The sequence below is a fragment of the Pempheris klunzingeri genome, chromosome 9 (genome assembly GCF_042242105.1).
Source record: "Pempheris klunzingeri isolate RE-2024b chromosome 9, fPemKlu1.hap1, whole genome shotgun sequence".
Lineage (NCBI taxonomy): Eukaryota > Metazoa > Chordata > Actinopteri > Acropomatiformes > Pempheridae > Pempheris > Pempheris klunzingeri.
Genome location: NC_092020.1, coordinates 23,455,464 through 23,475,046, shown reverse-complemented (window position 1 = coordinate 23,475,046; position 19,583 = coordinate 23,455,464). Strand labels below are relative to the sequence as shown.

The 19,583-nt window shown below is 41.5% G+C and overlaps 1 protein-coding gene across 1 annotated transcript; it reads right to left on the bottom strand.

The window, feature by feature from the left end:
* Positions 1-1,253: 1,253 nt before the first annotated feature.
* Positions 1,254-17,585, bottom strand: gpm6aa (glycoprotein M6Aa). Its single transcript, XM_070836820.1, has 7 exons — positions 17,313-17,585; positions 5,808-6,000; positions 5,316-5,472; positions 4,238-4,391; positions 3,489-3,565; positions 2,739-2,804; positions 1,254-1,435 (listed from the first exon to the last, which is right to left on the bottom strand). Exons 1-7 carry the CDS (start codon positions 17,347-17,349, stop codon positions 1,283-1,285), a joined length of 837 nt encoding a protein of 278 aa, XP_070692921.1. The 5' UTR covers positions 17,350-17,585; the 3' UTR covers positions 1,254-1,282.
* Between the last annotated feature and the right edge of the window lie 1,998 nt (positions 17,586-19,583).

Sequence of the window (19,583 nt, the reverse complement as noted above, 5' to 3'; positions counted from 1 at the left end):
GCATCAGGATGTGTAAGCAATACAGTTACTGTCATGAACAAAATTACTGTGACACACACTCACATCTGATTCCACCAAGGAGTGCCAATACACCAACAACTTTTTACTGTCAAGGTTTCTTTTTCGGTTGAGACTGATTGATGCAGAGTGGAATGACCCACAGTGATCTCTTCTTATTCTCACATGAATTATCCATAAATGTCAGTGCTTAACATATAGGTATGCTTTGATATATCAGTATGTACAGTGCAGAGTTCTGCAAAAAACAGGAGTTTAGTATTTATAAAGTTCCAAAAAAAGGGGGTTTACGAAAGCATGTTTGCATGTGCTTTTGTGGCATGTGATTCAAAGACAGTGGAGTCATTCACAGTCCTAAAGTACATTTAATTGGCAAGATTATCATAAAATAAGCCATATTTTATCTTTAATCGATTCATTGCGTATTTAATATCTATCAAAGTCATTGTTCCCTGTTTAACAGGCTTGGCACGTCTAGCAAATATTGGTTTTACTCTAATGATTTGGTATCTATTATTGTGTTGTCTTGCTATTGTACAACTTCAAATAGAAAAAAAACGATTGAATTACTTTTATGTGAAAGTTGTTTAAATCCCTGGGAATACTGGTATAACAAAGGCTTACGATGCGTCATGTTTGCATTGTGAGATTTAAAATATTTTAAAACTAACCACCCGTTCACATACAGTACATAGTTCTTGAACATGAAATCTTCAGACACACGACATGAGAAATGTGCTTGAAAACCCTTTGAAGCCCCTGTTGACCCCCTCTGAAATCAGCAAAAAAGAAATTATGCATGAGTGCAAAATGACACGTAGCGTCGAATAGAAATTTAAGAAAAATAAAACATCATACGCAAACCATTCAAAGTAAAAAAAAAAAATAATTAAATAAAATTTAAAAAAAGCTGAAATACTACTGCTACTTCTGATTCTACAAACTACACTAAAACTACTATCAGCACTAAACAGCTTGTATCAAGAATAATATAACTGCCATAATGATATTCATAACACCATCCATGAGAGAGGTAAAGGGGCTTTTTTTCATCTGAAATGCTGTTTGTGACTGAGGGGGTTTGTGTGACGCCCCCCCCCAGACCACATTGTCATATGACGCACCAGTGACATCAGCAGTGGCGAGGGCCCTAGGCGCCATCCGCCCCCCCTCAGGAGGGGATGGTAGAGAGACAGATAGAAAGACAGAGGAGAGAGAGAGGGAGAGAGGCCGGAGTGGCAGGGCCAGGCCTCGCGCTGGTCTTTTATGTGTATGCGTTGAGGCGCTCCTTGGAGCGAGTGGAGTGGATGTCATGAAGCTCCTGCTCCTCCTTCGACTTGATGTCCTCGTACTTCTGCATTCGGCACGCGTCCTTCACGTAGGCCCAGTTGGCAGAAAGCACCATCAAGTAGTGGATCTGTCGGATGTGGAAAAGGATGATTTGTATTCATATTTGTTTAGTGAAATTTAACTGCAAAAACATTATTTCTATCAGAGAAAATAACTGAACTGGGAATCACATGGGATGAACTATAACATTGCATTAAATTATTATATGAACAAGGTGTAAATCATTATCAGTTTTATTAACTTTTGTGGTCATGTTTTTAAAATGCAATGAAGGCACTTTATTATTTTCAATTCAATTCAATTCAATTTTGTATATATCACAACAGAGTTGTCTCACGGTGCTTTACAAAGTTCACTGAAATAAACAAGAAGTGTGAGCGAACAAACAATCAATCTATTTGGGTGGACTGGCCCTTTAAATTAAGGAGGACATTTCCAATGGTCCTGCAGGTGGCAGCATAATGCTAAATGTAGTCTTGGACTTGCGTTACCATGGCAGCTGAGGTTATAATGAATGTATTGTGCTGTCATGGCTGAAGTTGTAACACAGTTTCTCTTTTCACAAGGAATGACAGATGCAAAGCCGCACTGCTCTTTGTTTCTCATGTGTGGAAAAATCAATTATGCGATTCACGCGCTGAAAATACCAACATTATTCTGTCATTTCAGTTTTCTTCCTTGTCAGTTGTTCACCTGCGGATGCTTTTTAAAAAAAAAAAGATCTTTTAACAGTGGTAACACTGAGTTTCTGGCTTTGAACCTTTTTGTGGGCGGCTCATTATTTGGATGCATCAGTAGAAAATAAACCAAAAAAAAAAAAAGGCAATGTGGGGAAAAGTGTCCTGCCAGAATTTGCAACATCATCTAGTAGCAAACACTCTCCGTTTCTGAGAAAATGGCTCCTCACAAATTACCGAGTGATGTTTGCAACAATCTCTGAGCCTTTCTTCTCCCTGTTTCCATGACAACGGCATGACATGCCTGGCGCCTCCGAAAGAGGGAGGGAGACAAACCCTGTCTTTTTCACTGCGCCAAAATGCCCTCTCTCCCATCTACAGCTATTCTCTCACAGGCAAAGCACAGCACAGGGTTCGCTGTGAACCAGCCACAACAAAACACGGCTCTTCATCCACCTGCAGCGTTTCCCCCACACTTAGTTTTATTCTTTTCAAAAACAGCACCACTGCACAAAATATTGTCTAGATGCTGCATTATTTAAAAGATAACAATAAAATAAAACCAACTTAAGTTCCATCTGCATTTGTAAATACATCTCACAAATGGGTTCTTCTGTTTCATGGTTGCTTTTTTTTTTTTTTTTTTTTTGCATCCCTTGAAAGAGAGAGAGGCGAGTTGTGTTGGTGTCTCACCATAGCAATGACAGCAGCTCCTGCTCCAGCGAGGGCACAGATGAACAGGTGGAATGTCATGTCCAGCTGCAGGAGAAAAACAAATCACATATTACTCTTCTCATGGGGCAAGTTTGCCAATCACTTGTAAACACCCTTCTGCTCATCAACCCTGTGATTAGGAACATTTAGCCGGTTATTTAAAACAACTGCTTCAACTCGTGTTCTAACTTTATGAGTCAATCTTTGTGAAAAATGTAAAATGGTTTAAATGTGTCCGCTGATTTAGTGTGATGCACACTGTTGTGTTTTAAGGTGCCTTTTGAATTTTGCGTGTAATTTATATTCCCAGCAAGCATTTATTGTCACTGTACACACACACAGTGTTACTCAGATTATTCACAGCAGTAATTTATGCGTTACTGAAAGTAACCACTGTAAACTGAGAAAGAAACGGATCGTTTACAGCCATCTGGTGCTTCTAAAGTCGCTCACTATGTGCTTCTGAGCGGCTCCACCTGAGCTGCTGAGAGAAATGCCTTGTTCAAGGGCACCTCGGCACTGGTTTTGTGGTTGAAGTTGGTGCGTTTGTGTTGCCAATGTCATTGTTCCTGGTGGTGAGCAGCCTGAGATAAACTTTCCTACTGTGCTTTTCCTTACATTTAACGATTGTCTAGCATGAATGTATCATCTTTATTGATTTATTGCCAAGATGACGAATTCATGCCATCTACATTAATTATTAACGCAGGCACTCGGATGTCACTTTACCTCATTGGATTCGCACATCTTGTAGAATTTCTCTGATCCAGCACACACGGTTTTCGCCTCAGCAATTGGCACAATACCTGAAATAAAGGGCTTTATTTATGAAGTATGAACTGAATGTAGACAGAGAACAGACAAGCACATATGAACAGTCACACCAATAAAATATGGACGTACACATTGTCGCATACGAGCAAAATATAGGCCTCTAATGTGTATGTGGCAGCACAAATGGTTGTTGACACAGAGGCAGTGTTAGTGGCTGTCGGTGGCTAATGGGCTGAAAGAGGTGGTGCTAATTAAAAATGATGACCCAGCCATATAAGCCACAGATATGATGCACCTTGCTTAACGTAATGTCATTCTGGATCATTACATTTTTAGGGGGGTGTTCAATATGTATTATAATATAAAAATGGGGAACATCACCTTTTGAAATGGGTCATTTGCAGTATTTCATTTCCATGGTGGCTTATTTAACACATTACTGTGAAATTCATGATATATTATTATATATCTATGCAGTATGAGGTTAGTAGGACACTGCTGTCAGTTATCCATAGCCTTAATTAGTTGGATTTACCATCCAGAATTTATGAATGGATAAAGTAATGCAAACTTTACATTCTGCAAGGTGAATTCAAGAAGAACTTTTCCAAGAAGTTCAGATAAAAGCAGCAATTTAGACAACAGCACGTGGAGATCTGAGCAGTGTGGGGTGCAGGAATGGAGACGGGATAATCCTTCCTTACCATACTGGCGTGGGTCCAGGCAGAGTGTGGCCCCCTCCAGCACAGTGGCATTTTGGCAAATATTCCAGATGTTGAAATATATAAAGACCGGGAGGGAGGTAAAAGCAGTCACTCCAAGCCAAGCCAGCATGAAGATGTATGTCAGCATGATGAACTGCAGGAGAAGCAGAGGAACACAGATCACCTTTAGGTACTCGACATTACGGCGTGGATATGATTAACTATGCAAGATAGAACTTCGACTGATGTTTTCTGTATCCCGATGTGCGGCTACTGCTCTAGAATGGGTTTGCGTTTGTTCCAGGCCATTTAGGAAAGATGCACGGGTCTTGGGGGAAACAAACTGGCTTGGGTGAAACTGTGACACTTTGGGTTTCAAGGTGGCCACCGTTTCTGGCAATCTGTCTTATTTTAGTTTGGGCACAAGATTAACATTCACAAACTTAATGACCCCAGTGACCACAAATACCACAGCATAGCTCATTTCCTTTGCCTCCCTGTGGAGCCTCAGATTTACTAAGCAATTATGGTCCAGAGATAATCTTGTTAGGATTGCTGCAGGCTCTCTGATACGCTCTGTACGAGAGGGCTGCTAATTTTTTTTATTTTATCGTTATGGCAGCATAATACAATTATTTTGACAGATGTTTTCAATGTAATTTTAGAGCACTTCAGATGTGAGACAGTGGTGGTATTAGGAAATCATTTCTTTTCAAATGGTCTTCACAAACACATGCAAATGAATAAATCATTTAATGACAGTTAGCAATAATGGATATCTTTGCATTAATGTTATATTATGTTCTAATTATGTCAGTGGCATAAAATTCTCCCAAATAATGTTTATTATTATTATCATTATTATTGTTCTTGGACATTAAATCATCCAACAAAAATATCTGTGGTGACCGCAGCAACCTCAGTTTGCCAAAAAACCAATAACGAATGAGCTGGACACGAAGCATGAGCAGCATTGGCCATTAATAGCAGCTATGATGATGTAGACAGTAGATATGAGGCAACCAAAATCTAAACTTAATTTAGGAAATAAGTGAAGGCACTAAAGTGTTAGTCCTACCCAAGCGCTGACACAGCGTCCACAGGTGGTGATCTTGAAGTCTCCATACAGGTCTTTAATGGCTCCACTGGTGAAGAAGCCCTCCACCATCAGCAGGATGCCGTAGACGAAGAAAGCCGAAGCAATGCCGTAGATCACATACTTGATAATGTCAATCCTGGAGAATGAATAGAGAACCACTGAAAACACCCACAACACAATGTTACGCATTATTCTTTCAAATATAACAAACCTTTATGTAAAATTTCCGCAGGGCAGAAGAGAGATTTCATGAAGATAATACAGACGCCATATTGTTTTAAAGCAAACATCTAATTCATTTGGAGATTTGGTGCAGAGTGGATAATGTTGACTATGTCAAAGAGCATATATTAAAGTCATGCTTGTTTCTCCTTGTGGGTATGCATATTGCCAATTTCTCAAGGGCCCGTAATGTTTTCTTTTCCAATAACTAAGTAGCCATTAAATTGAGTGTTGTCCTTTGCTACTCACATGGTGAAGACGTCCAGTGCATCCACAGGGCTCCGCACCACCTCGAAGTAGTTCTGGAGGATGGTGACGGTACCTGACAGGGCCTCGTGTCCGCAGCCGCAGAACAGAGCCACGCCCGCGTACAGCAAGATGGTGGCTACAAGAGATGGGTATGGGATCCCACCCAGGCATTTGATGCAGCATTCAAGGCATCCTAAAGACACACAAAGAGATCGGAGAAGGCACCTGTTAGGCAACAACGACGGAAAAGTACAGTTAAACTTCTCAAAGGAAATCCGAGATGGGTTGAAATTTCCTACTATTTTGCTGAGCTGTAGATAATTCAACAAATCTTCGCCAAAGGGCAAACGCATTTGCATGTTGTACACTGTGCTGCCATTTACTCTTTAAGAATCTCAAACATTCAGACCACAGTCGAGAGGCATGCATGCACAGCGGAACAAAGCACAGCAATTTGACAAAGTTGTGGCGTACGGTACCCTTCTCCTTGGTGTGTAGGTAGCTGATTTCTTTATGCGTCAAATGTCGGAACATTCAAAGTCACAAAATGGAGTAAGATATTTAACGGCCACTTCCACTTGATCTATGCTGAGATCTGCCCTCGTGTTTCCTCTGTACTCAGGGTTTGTGCAGCATATTCACTCTGTCAGCTGTTCAGCCCTACAGAGGATGCTGACATTTTAGTCAACATTAAAAACTCAGGCAGAGCTTTACATGATGATCCTGACCTTTAACCCCATTCTTCTTTGCCCAGCTTCCTGTCCCTGGGGGCCCTTAAGGTGACTAATCACTCCACGGCTCCTACTTCAATCTCCTGTTGCACAGATTGCTTTCAGAGACGCTGAGTCTGTAAATACTTGTGCATGCGAATGTGTCTGTATGAGTCGCTTAGATTTATTGGTCTCCCTGTCATGCTTGTGTATTTGTGTGTGTGTGTGTGTGTGTTTGTGTACCGAGTCAGTCATTTTTCAGAGTAACAACAACAGAAGTGGAGTTTATTTCCTTTGGAAGCAACAAAGAACCAGACTTTATAGGGCCTTGCAGTGCATTGCAGCATATTAACCACACAGCCCATTCTGAGTCCATTTGTAACTCTTCCATTAGAGCTGTTTCACATGGGAGAGCTGCTGGCTGTATATCCATAACTGTCTGAAGTCCCGATCAATACACGCATGTGAGATGAACAATGGAGTTCCTTGCTTATAGAAACTGCAAATTCCTCTTGATCGGTTACATCACTGTGCTGCATTCCTCGTTCGGAAAAAGAGTCTCTACGACAGCACAGTCAATTCTCACTGTGAGTTGTAGAGACGATAAAAAAAGATTTTGGAATCGTTCATCAAGAACGTTATTAGCACCATCTCTTTTATGTTTATCTTGCTTTCCTCACCTGCGTTACAAAGCAGCCAGAGCAGAAATCCCTCCTCCCCAACTCTTCTGCTTCTGACTCTGATCCAAACCTGAGTGGAATACCAAGTAGCTGGTCCGCCTGCTGGGCTGTGCCGAACACTCAGACGCTTGGTGCAGCTCTGACCCTCACCCTAGATTGTCTGCATTCTCGCTGATGTAATCCAGTGCTACACTGCAGAATGTCAACTTTGCCTTCTGACTTAATTTTTAACCTTTTTTGTCCTGGAAGGGTTGGCTGATTATGTGTTTCCCAGTAATCTGTGCAGGTTTTTTTTTTTTTTACTCCAGAATGCACTCAGGTTGGCTACAGCTTTAGAAAATATAAATGGCTCAATTGAAATAGCCATGAGTTAGCTTTGCAGTGCCTGCTGGACATGCCTCTGTTCTCTGCTTTTAGCCTCCGTTTGTAGGTGTTGTCTGGGCTCAATTGTGGAAAGTTCAAAATGTCTGGTTTAAGTGCCCGTGTGTATATGTAGGTTTTCTGTAGGTTTAGGCTGGTGTTCGGCAACTGTTTGCTGTTTACAACATTCCCCCATCCTCACTGCCTTTGTATTTCTCCATCACACCCCCTTTTCCCAGCCCCGGGGAGTGGGACATTACCTGGGAAGGTACATCAAATTCAGGAGACACCTCACCTTTGGTGCCTTGTAGTGCATCAGGTACCAACAGTGCCATCTGACATCCACTCCCAGGTGGTTTCACACCAATTCACACCTCAGTTTATGTGAGTCTGTCAACCTGTGGTACGTTTCAATGGCTAGGACTCCGTCTCTGCCAGTACAACGAACGCTGCCTCTTGGATGAGTGGTGAAACGACTTAAATTCTACAATTTATGCCCAATGGATAGGATAGGTTTGATAGTTAAAAGGGAAATGAAGATATACAGTTCCTAACAGTGTTATTTTGGCATTAATTTTGATGTCCTAACTCGCCCTCAGCTTGCCTTGTTGGCACATTTATTAGTTTGCTAGAATTTGTTTGGCCAGCTCTTATAGAAGCAGCATGGATTTGTTGTATCCATCAGAGGGTTACAATGATTGCCTTTATTCAAAAGTAACATCTGTTGCATATGCATTACATTCTGGTCTACTGACGCCAGTGTTGGTGAGATTTTTTTCTACTCATATTTCAGTTTGAAATCCTACTGCTACCGTTGTCATTTTATTACGTTTGCACCTGAAATTTCCATAAGAAACCTGATTTGGCCACATATGGTTGGAAAAGGGAAACTAAACATGTTCCATTAAACAAGCATAGCCAGAGATACACGGTAAATGTATGAATAGCAGTTTTTTTTTTTTCAGTATGTCTGAGACAAAAGGTGATTCTGTCACCACCCATTCTCTCTCAGACTCATTATCGCGAGTTACCTTGTTGTTTCAGGAAGCAGACAGCGACAGGATTTATTGATGCAACGGTGTTTTCTGACAAGATGAGACCGAGCAGTCACGTTTACCCTTCATGCCCGCGGCCCAGTTGGCCTGTTTTAAGCAGGAGAGGAGGTTCAAACTGGTAACTATTTTAATGATTGAAAACTGTAGATTGTCATTTTTTCTGAAGCACCCTGATGCAGCACAGAGAGACTTGATTTATGTACTTACTCTGAAAATATTCTTTTTGTTAGATGAATTTTGTCAAGAATGTTTGAAACTTGAGCTTGAATGTCTTATCTTACTTCATCTGTTTTTTTTCCTTTCATCCTCCTTGGAGACACGCTGGTTAAATTTGGCGCTGTCGATGTTCGGAGCCTGTGCTTTACATGGATGGAGATGAGCAGTAATATAAATGATTTATGCCACGGCCTCAATCAAGGTTTATTACCTCTGCATTATTTACATTTCTGCACACAGAGGAAACCAGCTGGAGCTGGCATCTTGCTGTTCTTTTCATTTTGAATATATTTTCCTTTTCCCTAATGTAAGCAGTGCCTATCGAATCAATAGTCTGGTTCGTTATTGTTTACTGTACTACAAACCCAAATAGCAGCCCTGGCCACTGGTTCACATTATAACAGTTTGCAAGCTACAACAAAATAATGTCATCTACGTGACTTGACTGAGAGGAAGTGTTGTTTCCATGGAAACAGTTGAAGATGAAGTTACAGGGTAAGATGGGAGCATTAGTGAGTGGATGTGACAAGTGTGATGTTTTATTGATCGTCTGCTTTTAATTTTGTGTAGGGGAAACTCCTCTGATCCAGCACAGAGAAGGATATTAGGAAAGGGCAAAATTAAATCACAGTGTCAAATGCAGCTTAGAATTACTACTGAGTAGATGAATTAGTCTTGAGTGGATGTTAATGGGAATCTCTGTTTTTAGTCTTACATTTTTGAGTGTTTTCCAAAAAATTCCTGGACCATGCTGTCACAGCTTTGTGGCTATTGTGCGACAGTGTTTGATTAACTGGTTTATTTCTCAAGCTCCGATATTAAGTAATACATGTCCTCACTGCATTAAACACAACCTCTCATACCAGCACATCCTCTCATTTCCTCTCTGTAACTCTTCATTGATCATAACTGAGTGCAGATGGAGCTGGTGAAAAATGGCAAGTGGTGGTGCGAACTGACTCGGAGAGCTACTGGATGCTTGATCCATAATTTAGAAGCGGCACAGTGCAGCAGAGCACAAGCCTCTCACATTCATTATTCATGCTTTCTGCTTAGCCCAACATTACCTGTGATGAAAATAAAAGATTCCCCTGCTTGATGAGGAGTCGCAAGTATTTGAATTGATGTTGCTCGCAGGTGTAGCACTGCTTTGGTTTTGTGTAAAGACCTACAACAAGTTAAATTGTGAATTAAATGGACTAGTAGGAGCAATAAGGAAGAATATTGCGTGTTCTTATTTGGCGTATTGATCAAGCAGGAGGCAATTTGGAGCTATTGTAGTTCTTTGGATATTTGAAGTTATTGTTTTTATTGCAGATAAAGAGCTTTATTTTTGTATATTATTCCAGCCTTGAGAGTCTGCAAAGCACTGAAGGCTCAGGAGGTTAAATATCTTTTAGAAATAGATCAGTATTTCGAATTAGATTAAGATTTAAATGCTTATTATTCCCCATGTGTCTCTAACACGGACGGCACGACTAAGGATGTTCTTCCCACTGAGTGTTAATCAAATAAATTTCACTTGCCAAAATTGAAAATCTGGCGACATGAGGATTAGTCTCATGAATTATGAACAAAGAGACAGGCTTTCGAGAGGACGGTGGAGTTTTGGACATTTTATCCTCCACACAAAAAAGCCTGTGTTTCAAAAAAAAAAAAAAAAAGTGAAGCCTACAATGACCCCAAACATTGCGGTCCAATCAACAGAAGGCGTCTCCCTAATACAAAGGGAAAGGATGACCCCCTCCCTAGGCCCCTCCCACCACCTACTTCTCCTCCATCTGTCAGTGTCATATCCGACAGGCAAAGGCACACACACACACACACACACACACACACACACACACTCTGTCAGACTCTCACTGTCCCAGTCAACAATCACATGAGGGATGAGGTTATCCTTAAGTAATGCTCACAGCCAAATGACGTCCTTCAAAGAAAACATGACTCTAACATCAGATGGGGTTAATTAATGAAGGATTTGCTGCCCTTTTAGGCCGCTAATGAGTAAAATTACATTATTTTTAAAGAGATTCTTCTCTCACTTTACTTATGTTTGTATGTTTTCTTCATGCTTAGATGTGTATTTTTATTTTATTTAACCAGCTCACAGCATGTCTGGTTTAATCCACAGTGATTGAAACGATCAATACTTAAAGCCTCACCTATTGGATTTTTTTTACCCCACTGGATCTGTTAACAGGATCTTTTCAGAGGGGAGTAGCAACCTATATTGACTCCAGTATATTTACATTTTAAGTTTTACCTTAGATATTTCCAGTGTCAAAGTTTATTTAAAACTTATGTTTGGCACAAAACTTTGTGACCTGTCAATAATTTGTTAAAGCCTTTATCAACCCCTTAATTGCGTATCTGCGAAACAACAACCAAGATGAGCACATCAGCAAAGTCATGTAAATCCTTTTAGCGCATCATTTGGGTCAAAACACCAGACAAAGTGAGAAAGACGGACAGACAGAGAGAAAGTGAAACAGACCGGCAGTATAATGGACTTATGGCAGGACCTCATTTGACCCTAATGTTTGTAAAGAATCTTTTCGGTTGCTTTAACTTGAAATGTTGCTTTTTAGCTGCGGTAATGTAACCGTGTCCAAAATGATCTTTACTACTTTAGCTGTGTTTAGCCCAGTGTCAAAGGTGACATACTGAAAGCGTTGGGTTGTAAATTGAAGGTCTCCTTTTTCCATCCCACTGGAGTTGGCAGGTCTGATTAAAGCCAGTGATGATATCTGATTTATCAGAAGAGCATCGACCATTAAAGTAATATTGGACTGGTTCCAAATAATTGCTTTTCAAAGCTGATATTGGCCCATACGTCTTTGTTGGTGGAGCCCTCATTAAAGTGAATCTTTTCTTTTTGAAGTCACATAAATGCTTTGTTTTTTGTGCAGTTAGAGCCACAGAGAAAATGAATAAGATGCAGTGTTACAGGAGGAAACAAACTAAAGCAAATAAAGAGAATGATAATTTAATGATCATTCTAATAATCTGGTGCACGTCGACCTAATTCACACCACAAGACATCCAATCGTACTCAATTTTTGCGCATTCAGTCAGCAGTTATTAGTTCCTTGTTACCAGAGGAGTTTTGAATGGGGGTGGGGTAGCAGTGAGCCTGGTCCTAGGGAGAGAGAGACAGAGAGAAAGAGAGAGAGAGAGAGAGAGAGAGAGAGAGAGAGAGAGAAAGACCTCAGTGGGGGGATGGTGTGTCTGTGACAGTCTGAGAGTAATGGGCGTATACAAGTCTCGTTGCTTTCCTATATTTAATGCGCAGCCCCCCTCCCCTGAAGCGAGCAGGTTTTTTCAGCTCCCGCACGCCCCCATCTCCTCTGCGCATGTTTAATCAACCAGTATGGTTGCCATGTCAACCGCAGCGCAAAATCTGCGAATAGACCGGGTACTTCAGAGCCATGACCCACTTACTGTATGTCAACAAATTCAGTGGGACAATAGTGAATGAGACACATTACGCAGATAACCCCTCGGGGTAAAAAGAACTGTACAGGCCAGGTCCAAAAGCTCAGCCGCTGATTTCCTCTCATTCTTTTTCCCTGAGAGATGGAGGAGTCAGAACATGACTGCTGAGAAGGGATGTGTCTTTTATCTGTGCCAAGTTCACTCCAGGAACTGAGGGGCAAATGTCAAAAACTCAGGAGAAGATATGAGGGCTGTTCTTTTACTTTCAGTTTGCACATTTTAAGCGTGCAGCCTGGTGGAGGGATTAAAGTGACTCCTAAACAATAGAACAAAAAAAGTGTTCTCAGAGTGTGAATCGAAACAGTTTCATTCCATTCTTTAAATGCATTTTTTTAAGGTTGATTTGAAGGTTAATTTGAAATTTCTGAACTAACTTTAACTGTAGCTCGAAATTCTTTCTTTCAAATGAGCCTTAAGCAATGAAAAAAACTCTCTTTATTTGCTTAAAACATCAAGAAATTCTCTCAACCCAAGTTATATATATTACAGCTGTAGGAATAAATGGGTCAACGACTATCATGTTGAACGGTGGCACTATCATAATATTATTTAAGGTTACGATCTTTGCTGGGATCCAGGAATACACCCTGCATCATTATGTTATGAACACCTGTTCTCCTTTGTTTAAACATCAATACTTGGGAGTCATTCCTGCGAGAATACCCAAAGAAGTTTTCCACTAATAGCCCCAACAAATTTCTTAAAAACAATTGGTGGAACTCCCTTGACTTCATCAGGGCCGGGGCGGGTCAGGATTCGGAGCACTGAACAAGAGATGCAGGGAGGGACACGAAAAGAGAAGGGCTCTGTACTGTGAAGCATGACCCGAGCTCACTGAAGGCAGATACTGTACTCTGACCTGAAGCTATCATGTCAGAGTGGTATATCCTTAGAAACAGTATTAAGGCCATCATCGGACACAAACCCTCACTTCAAGTTTCAATAAAATTCTTTCCGGCTCTTTAAAACAAGCTGACTCATCCCACTGAATGATGAGAAAGCTTTTGGACATGCTACTGCATAGAAATGAAGGGACATTTTAACACAATAATATCTTCAATAATAATTATATACCCGATAAATATGCAGTGTTTAATGAAGAATCATTTACCGTCCATCAGTCCGGCCGCAGCACCGATATTCAAAGCAGCCTCTTGTGAATTCACCGTGCCTTAGCCTCAATGCAAATTTGACATTTATTATGGGAGTTTAAATTCAAAGTGCATGAAACTCAGCGAACCATTAAAAAACACGGCAGAACTCACTGCTATTGTACGTTGTGTCTGCTGAGTTCATGTTGTGTCATTTGACAAACATTCTGCTATGATTTATGGAGACAAAAATATCAATGAGATCCTCATCATGTAATGCATTGCCAAGTTAGTTTCCTGATCAAACTGATCAAACAGAAGGACAAGCAGTGCCTCGCGGAGTAGATTTTTGGCTCAGGAAATGCTAACAGGTGTGCCTTCCCCAAATTTTCCATCTACCACCAGTGTGGGCTCGCCAGAATGTTATTGGGTTTTTATTCTTATTAAACTTATTAAACATATTGTGTTCATTTGCAGAACTCCCCTGCAAAACTTCTCATTTCATCCCTGCGTTCATAACAGCGTTAGCCCCCTTTTCCCACCGAAGGGCGTTGGTTTCGCTCCCTGCCGCTGATGGCCCCTTTGGTGCATAATGTGCACTGCTACATTTGGCTAGCAGTTGAAGTGAGCAGTGCCCACCTGGTGCATCTGACTCATAATCTCAGATTTGCCGCCTCACAAGAGGAAGACAGACGGGCATTAGCGTGCTGTGAGTGCACTCACTGACACCTACATCTCTTTTGTGGTGGAAGCACCTATTTGCAGTGTATTTGGGTGAAGTGTATGGCATTTTCACCAACAAAATTACATTACATTGTCCTTTTAACAGTGGTATGAATGCCTAGTAGGTTGTAAATATAGCACCTAGTTGGCAATAAAAGCTGCCATAAATCCTGTGGTCCTCTCAGATAAACAATGCTGTGTGACATTCATAAGCTTTTAAAGTTGTCATGGCTGGACATAAATATTGTTGTAGTGCTTGTGTTTTACAGAACTTTTGCTGTGAGCAATGTTTCTGCCCCACCTCTGACTTGATCTTCGCTGGACTGCAGCCTCCTTTGGGCCAACCTCACAGCAGCGAAAAGCCAATCTGTATTTTTCATGCTATCCTTGAGAATGATGATATTCGTTTCAATTTCTTCTGTCATTTATGAGCCTGTTTGTTATCGCGTGTCACTGCAGAGCCGAGGCTTCTGGTCACAGCTCTAACCTCTGCTGGAGATGAGCAATGATTCTTGCAAGCGATTACAGATATTCACAGAATGACAGGCATGATATCAAAGTGACATGGAATGAAACCTGACAGGATGGCTTTAATGTTCATCATGCTTCACCCAAGCAATCATTTCAATCATCTGTTGTCTTCAAGAACCAGGAAAGAAGCTGTCACTTTTCAAGTCAGTCATTATATAAAATCCCCACATGGTTAGGTGACCAGTGAGCCCTGCTATCTTGTTATGACATATCTATCTCACATTATGTCATGCTCCATCAACCAATAAATCTCCAGGAATGTTGTGCCATGATCTTATAGCCTGATAATTCATGGGAAGCACTTTTTTTTTTTTTTTTTTACCAAGAGTGAACAGATACACAACCTTCCAAAGCCAGTAAAATCTTACTGATCAATTTAGAAATAGGTTAGATTAGAAACTACTTTTGTTTAAAAGCATAGTTAGAAATGGACTCAGCAGTAAGGCCTTAGCTTTTAGCTGGCTTTAGTCAAACACTTTCACTCTCCAGGTGTTTCTGTTAGCATGTGATATACCTGATCACCTCTGATGCCATTCACTGTCTCCACACTAGCATGCACATTGTTGTATAAATGTTTTAATTCATAATAGTTAACAAGCAGTCTGTTTACTAGCTACTAAAGAATTCTAATGAAACTTTCGGAAGTCACTCAAAGACACAAATAACATTTTTCCTGTGGTGCGTTTCTGGTGAACCATGAAGGCCTGTCAGCCTGTGAGTGGCTGCATACATTTCTCTGGTGGCTGGACCAGAGTGAACGTCAGCTTCTGAGGTAACAGGTTGGGTATTTACTTTCTAACCAACTCTTTTTGAGCCATGGTCATTTTTCCTGTACAAAACAAATGTTATAGCCATAAATGCCAAGTACAGCATTTGTGACCATTTTCTGTCCTTGAATGCATCTTACACTTTATCCTGAATCTCCTTTCTCTGCTCAAGTTTTAGGCTCCGCGGCGACATCAATGTTTATCAAGTGACAGTAAAACAATTACGTCATATGAAGGAAAAAAAAAAGACGTTTCTCTTTTGCACCTCTGAAATGGTTTGTGCCGACCAACTCTGACTGCAGCAACAAACAAAACAAAACTGCAACCTTCCTTTGGCGGATTTCACAATCTTTAAGATGTTCAGAGGAAAATGTTTGGCAGTGAGCTAAATTCAAGCTAACAGAGCTTGCAGTTTATGAGTGCGCACTACAGTAAGTACTGTCTTTACAAACCCAAGCTTGGCCCAAATAAATGGACATGGCGTACAGAAATGCATGCACAGCTTGCATGGCTGCCTCTTTCACTTGGGTGAGCATTTGTGTTAGTGGCCAAGGCTCACAGATTTTGCTTTCTGAACGTGAATGCCTGAGTACACACCTAGTAATGGCGACCGAGATGTATTAGATGGAGATCTGTAAGGTTGCTGGAGACAGACATGCCAGACATTACATGGGAACAGCACCCCCCCCCTAAATGATCTTGCAGCAGTCAATCCCTTTAATCACCGGGGATCAAAATGGAATCTCTCGTTAGTAACTGGATGTGCATAACTAACATAGAGTCATGCGTTATTCTCTCTCTTTCTTGGACTCGGTCTCGCTTCCAATTGCGGTCTTCCCCCACTTCTTCTAATTTCTGTCAGTCTGACTCTGCCTCTGTACCTCTTTCTGTCTCTCTCCCTCCCATTCTCTCAGAGACACTGAGCTATTCCTGTGTTACTGAAATGTCATCAGCAGGAGTGGGTGAAGAGAGAATAGATAATGACTACACTTGGCCAGTGCCATGGCAACTGTTTGAGCTCATGGTGTCCCTGTGAGGAGCGCTAGGCTGCATGGAGGTAAAAACAGGAGGGAAGAGAAACAAACATATGAAGCCATGCCTGTCACATGAAGTCAATCTGAGAGGGAGCGAGACAAGGGAGGCAGAGACAAAGGTGTGTTCTACGGTTTAAAAAAGCATCCTGTCCATCACTGCTCATGTATCACGCCAGGCTTGCTTTAGCAGGAACATCTTTATTTAAAGTCTTGCAGTCCACTTGTGAACAAAAATATACTCCTTTACTCTTTCTTTTGTGGCTCCCAACCATACACTGAATCATTCATGCAGAGAAAAGGTGGTGGTGGTGGTGGTGGGGGTGTGTGTGAAGTATAAATAGCAATTCCACTTTGAACAAAGCAAACACTGGCCCTCTTAAACGAAACGAAAGAGCCCCCTGCCCTCTGCATCGAATCCACACTGTATGTCGCAAAGCATCGTTGCAAAATACACCGTCTGGGTATTTGGACACAAAGAAGGGAACCTGAAAGCTGATGGATTAATGAGTGTAGGAGCTTGGTTTGGTTCTTCGCTCTTCATGTTTCCCCACACAGCCATCACGACAAGCATGAAAGCCTTGTCAGGCAAACAAAGACAATCCAGCCCTCGATGGGGCAGTTCACACCCCTCAGCCTACCCACATAGCACATATAGACGTGCACTCTGGAGTGGAGTGCTGACACTCAATGGACAAAGGAATTACCACAAACAGCTGCTCTCCTACTCAGAAAGGGAAAGGCTAACATTTGTGCAATTGTCTCTGTAGAGGCATCACTGACACCCATGTCAGATTTACTTAAGGAAATCTACCCAAAATGTGCAAAGAAATCCTTCCTTACCTTTCTGGGTCTGCCCCTCATCCATATCTTCTTCCATTGTGCTGATTCTGTTCTAGAGCAACAAGAGAGATCTAAAACAAAATGCCTGTTTGGATTGTGTTTTCAAAACCTTATTTATCTTTAAGGGGGTAGTCCACAAAGCACTTCGTCTTTCTTTCTCTCTGTCTCACTTCTCCACTCTCTCTAGACGTCCCTACTGAACGCTGAGATTGCCTGTCAGCTGTGGTTTCTGTCAAACGCCGGGGCGATGCGAGGGGATCACTGAGTCTTTGTGGTGCTGTCCATTGCGAGCTGCCGTGGCAAGTGCTGAAAACCTCCTTAGTCCCTGGTGGAGAGGGAGGAGGGGGGAAGCAGGGGGGCTGGATGGAGCAGAGGGTGGTCTCTGTGGAAGGCAGGAAAGCGCATGTGTGACGGAGGGGTTGAGCAGTTGAGGTGGCAGGTGTGTGTGTGTGAAAAATGAAGAATGGAAACACTGAAGGCAACACTGGGGTAGAGACTGAGCACTGAATCTCCACCTTCAGACTGCCGTGTTTGGACAGGGGTGTTTAAGAGTGTGGCTCACCGTTACTTGCCTGGCTACACCCCAAACACCCCAAACACCCCTGGCCCTTAGACAGAGTGGTTAAGCCCGTCGTCCCCCCCCCCCCTCGCGGCGGCAGTGACTCTACTGCATTAACTCAACCTCTCCTCAAATAAGGGAAGGGGGGGACATCTGATTTCAAAATGGGATTCTCCTAATCTTATTAGTCATACAGATTCAATTATACCATCACCACGGAGGTGTCACTGGATTCTTATCATGTAAAAGCGCACTATATGTGTGGACACACACTGCATAAGCAAGGGTTTCCCACTTTTGGAGATTTTAAGATTTCAACTCCAGGATTATCTGGACTAGGGGTCGAGCTTTTACAGCTAGCTCGTGGTCCGATGAGACCCCTGGAACCAATGGATTGCCGCTTCTCTTAATTCCTAAATAATTGACATTTTGGGATATATGAATTCAGTCATCGATTAACCGCCTGAAAGTGTGAAGACGTCCATGTTAAATCCCATAAGGTGTGGCGTAATGCAACATGCAATTTCTTTTCAACATTTTCTGAAATGCACAAGCCATAAGTTGATACTCTAGATGCAGAACTAATAACCCACAAGGTGGCTAGTACCTCACATGGAGCGCCAAATATATTGACAAACCGAGGGGTGGCTTGAGGGACGGGAGGCAAAGAGGAATAACTGGAAGATCATTGAGGTACATTAAACTGGGGGATGAAATGTGCCATAGAAATAAAATCTGACTTGACTTGCGGTACGGACAGATGGGCGTATGGATGGATGATCAGACAGGTTGGATTAGATGAAACTTTAATGATTCCTGTGGGGGAATTGAGCTTCTGCTGCAGCAGAGAGCTGGAGAGCAGTCAAGAAGGAGGCAAGCAGAGAATTCTGAGAATCATATAAGTAAACACATGGACTTAAACAGACTGTAAATCATACAGGGATGGAAGAGTACATGGACAGATAGGAGTTGTTTTTAGAATTTGACCCATCAAAGCCTGTTGTTGTTAACTAATGGATGTTTTAAGTCATCTTTTCCTCAGCCTTTACTGTCCGAATTAAATGAATCCACAAGCCTTCTTGAAGAACCACAATATGATCTCGATTTATGATGCGTTTATGGTAATTATGCTGATGTTTCAAAATTAACGTATAAGTTATTCATGTTCAAATGTAATGGTTTATTTATGTTTAATTGCTTAATGCAACATCTTTCATTAATAATTCCATTAAGTTTCTGCAGCATATTGTTCAACCACATGGTCTGACCTCCTGTTGTTTAATTTAGCAAGTTTTAATTAGCTATGAGGGATGATAATGTCTATTGGTTGGTCTGTCTGATGGTCTGTCACTTTGATCCAGATGAAGCTAGTGTGGACTCTCCTGCTTTTACCTCTGGTCAATATTCAATATTATTCAGTGGTCAATATTCCAAAAACTCTTTGGCCTCATATGCATTTGCACTTTCAAGCACCCAAATCTGGAAATGAAATTATTTCATATGGTCAACCACTAGTGAAAAACAACTTACTTACTTTCCTAAGTCATTTGCAAACTGAAAGCAAAAGGCTAACAGACATTTTCATCATAGAGGATTCAGGTAATCTGCCTTCACAGTATCAATGTGGGATTAGCCAAGATACATTGACTTCTCTGCCTTATTCTGTCTTTTTCTTTGCTGTTAAAAAGCATAAAAATGACAGTGAGCAACAC